The sequence below is a fragment of the Triticum urartu genome, unplaced genomic scaffold (genome assembly GCF_003073215.2).
Source record: "Triticum urartu cultivar G1812 unplaced genomic scaffold, Tu2.1 TuUngrouped_contig_4313, whole genome shotgun sequence".
Taxonomy (NCBI): Eukaryota; Viridiplantae; Streptophyta; class Magnoliopsida; order Poales; family Poaceae; genus Triticum; species Triticum urartu.
The window spans coordinates 7,044-8,492 of NW_024114892.1; the positions used below are offsets into that span (position 1 = coordinate 7,044).

Here is a 1,449-nt window from a genome sequence, read left to right on the forward strand (position 1 = left end):
TCTTAATAAACGGATCTACGAAAAAAGAGAAAATTCCCGGGTTGCAACAAGTGGCGCGCTGCATGTGCGCCATTTGTTGCAACCTAGGAAGTTGAAGATCTTTGCAACGAGTACTCATCAACTAGCGATTTCGGCAACTTGCCGCAGCGAGCGGCAAATAGGAAAACACCCACAACGACGGATCGACTGGACTCATTCCCGTAACGGACTGTAGTTAGCAAATTGGTAACTGGGCTAAGAGAAAAGGCCCAAATAACTAGAGGGCTCAGTTATTTCTTCTGGAGTAGCTGCCACAGTAGGCCCATAAAAAAACTGCGTTAAAGAACAAAACTGACAGCACATCTAACGGCCAGAAGTTGCTCAAAAAAAAAATTCTAACGGCCAGATCACGTGAACAGACGGTCGTGAGGGGCTGGGTTTAGGTTCGGTTTTACTGTCCTATAAATTCCTATATATTGTTGCATGCCCTGACGCACCATGATGTTTATTCTTTTTAGAATGCAACAAATTTGCCCACAATGCAACAAATTAGAACTAAACATTTCAAACAAATGCCAAGAAAAAGGAACAAAGAAATATTGTTCTAACGGCTTGCAATGGGTGTGTTCCTGGAAGGGATAAAAGGAGCAATGCCCCTGGCTCTGCTCCTCTTCTCTCCCATCTCCTCTGGATGTCAGTTCAACAATTAAAATTAAGCCATGAACAACAACACTCCAACAAGATGAGCTCACTGCAACAGCAAGAAGCAATCAACCACAAAACTACATACATTTACTCTGCTAATGTTCGGCGTAAATTTGGAAGAACAAAGAAAAGACCGTCTGTCTCTGTGGAATCAAGCACACCGAATGAATCGTGCTACGCTAGCAAAAACAAGAGCAAAACAAACCGAAAAACGACTAAGCAGCTCCAAATCGCAGCTCTATACACACCACGCACGTCACCGGCTGCTCGGTTCAGCTCAGGCTTCACCCGCCGAAGAACGAGAAGAAGCCGCCCTTCTTCTTGGGCCGCTCCTGCTCCTCGACCATGACGGCCGTCATCGCGTCCCGCTCCACCAGACGCCACGTCGCCTGCTCCAGGGCGAGGCCTGCAGGCGTGGGCGGGTCCGTCAGCACCAACGGCACGCCCCTGTTTGTGCTGCGGATTACCTCTGAATCTTCTGGCACCACACCTAGCAGAGGTAACCCGAGCATTTCTTGCACGTCGAGCGCTGACATCATGTCCTCCCCCCTCACCAGGTCCGGCCGCACTCTGTTCACGATGATCTTGATGTCCTTGATGCCGTCACACTCCAGCAGCCCCGCGACGCGGTCTGCATCACGGAGTGCCGTGATGTCAGGAGTGGTGACAAGCACTGCCTCTTCTGCAGGGGCGATGGCTGTGACAAACCCAGCATCAACACCTACAAGGCAAAAACCCAAGATAAGCAGTGTAAAGATGAGCGGT

The 1,449-nt window shown here is 49.6% G+C and overlaps 1 protein-coding gene across 1 annotated transcript; it reads right to left on the reverse strand.

Moving 5' to 3' along the window:
- Nucleotides 1–740: 740 nt before the first annotated feature.
- LOC125527645 (septum site-determining protein minD homolog, chloroplastic) lies at nucleotides 741–1,407 on the reverse strand (the record flags this gene model as incomplete). The annotated part of the gene is given in 1 exon segment (XM_048692156.1): nucleotides 741–1,407. A coding segment is annotated over 1 exon segment (439 nt), but the record flags the coding sequence as incomplete, so codon positions are not given.
- Nucleotides 1,408–1,449: the final 42 nt, after the last annotated feature.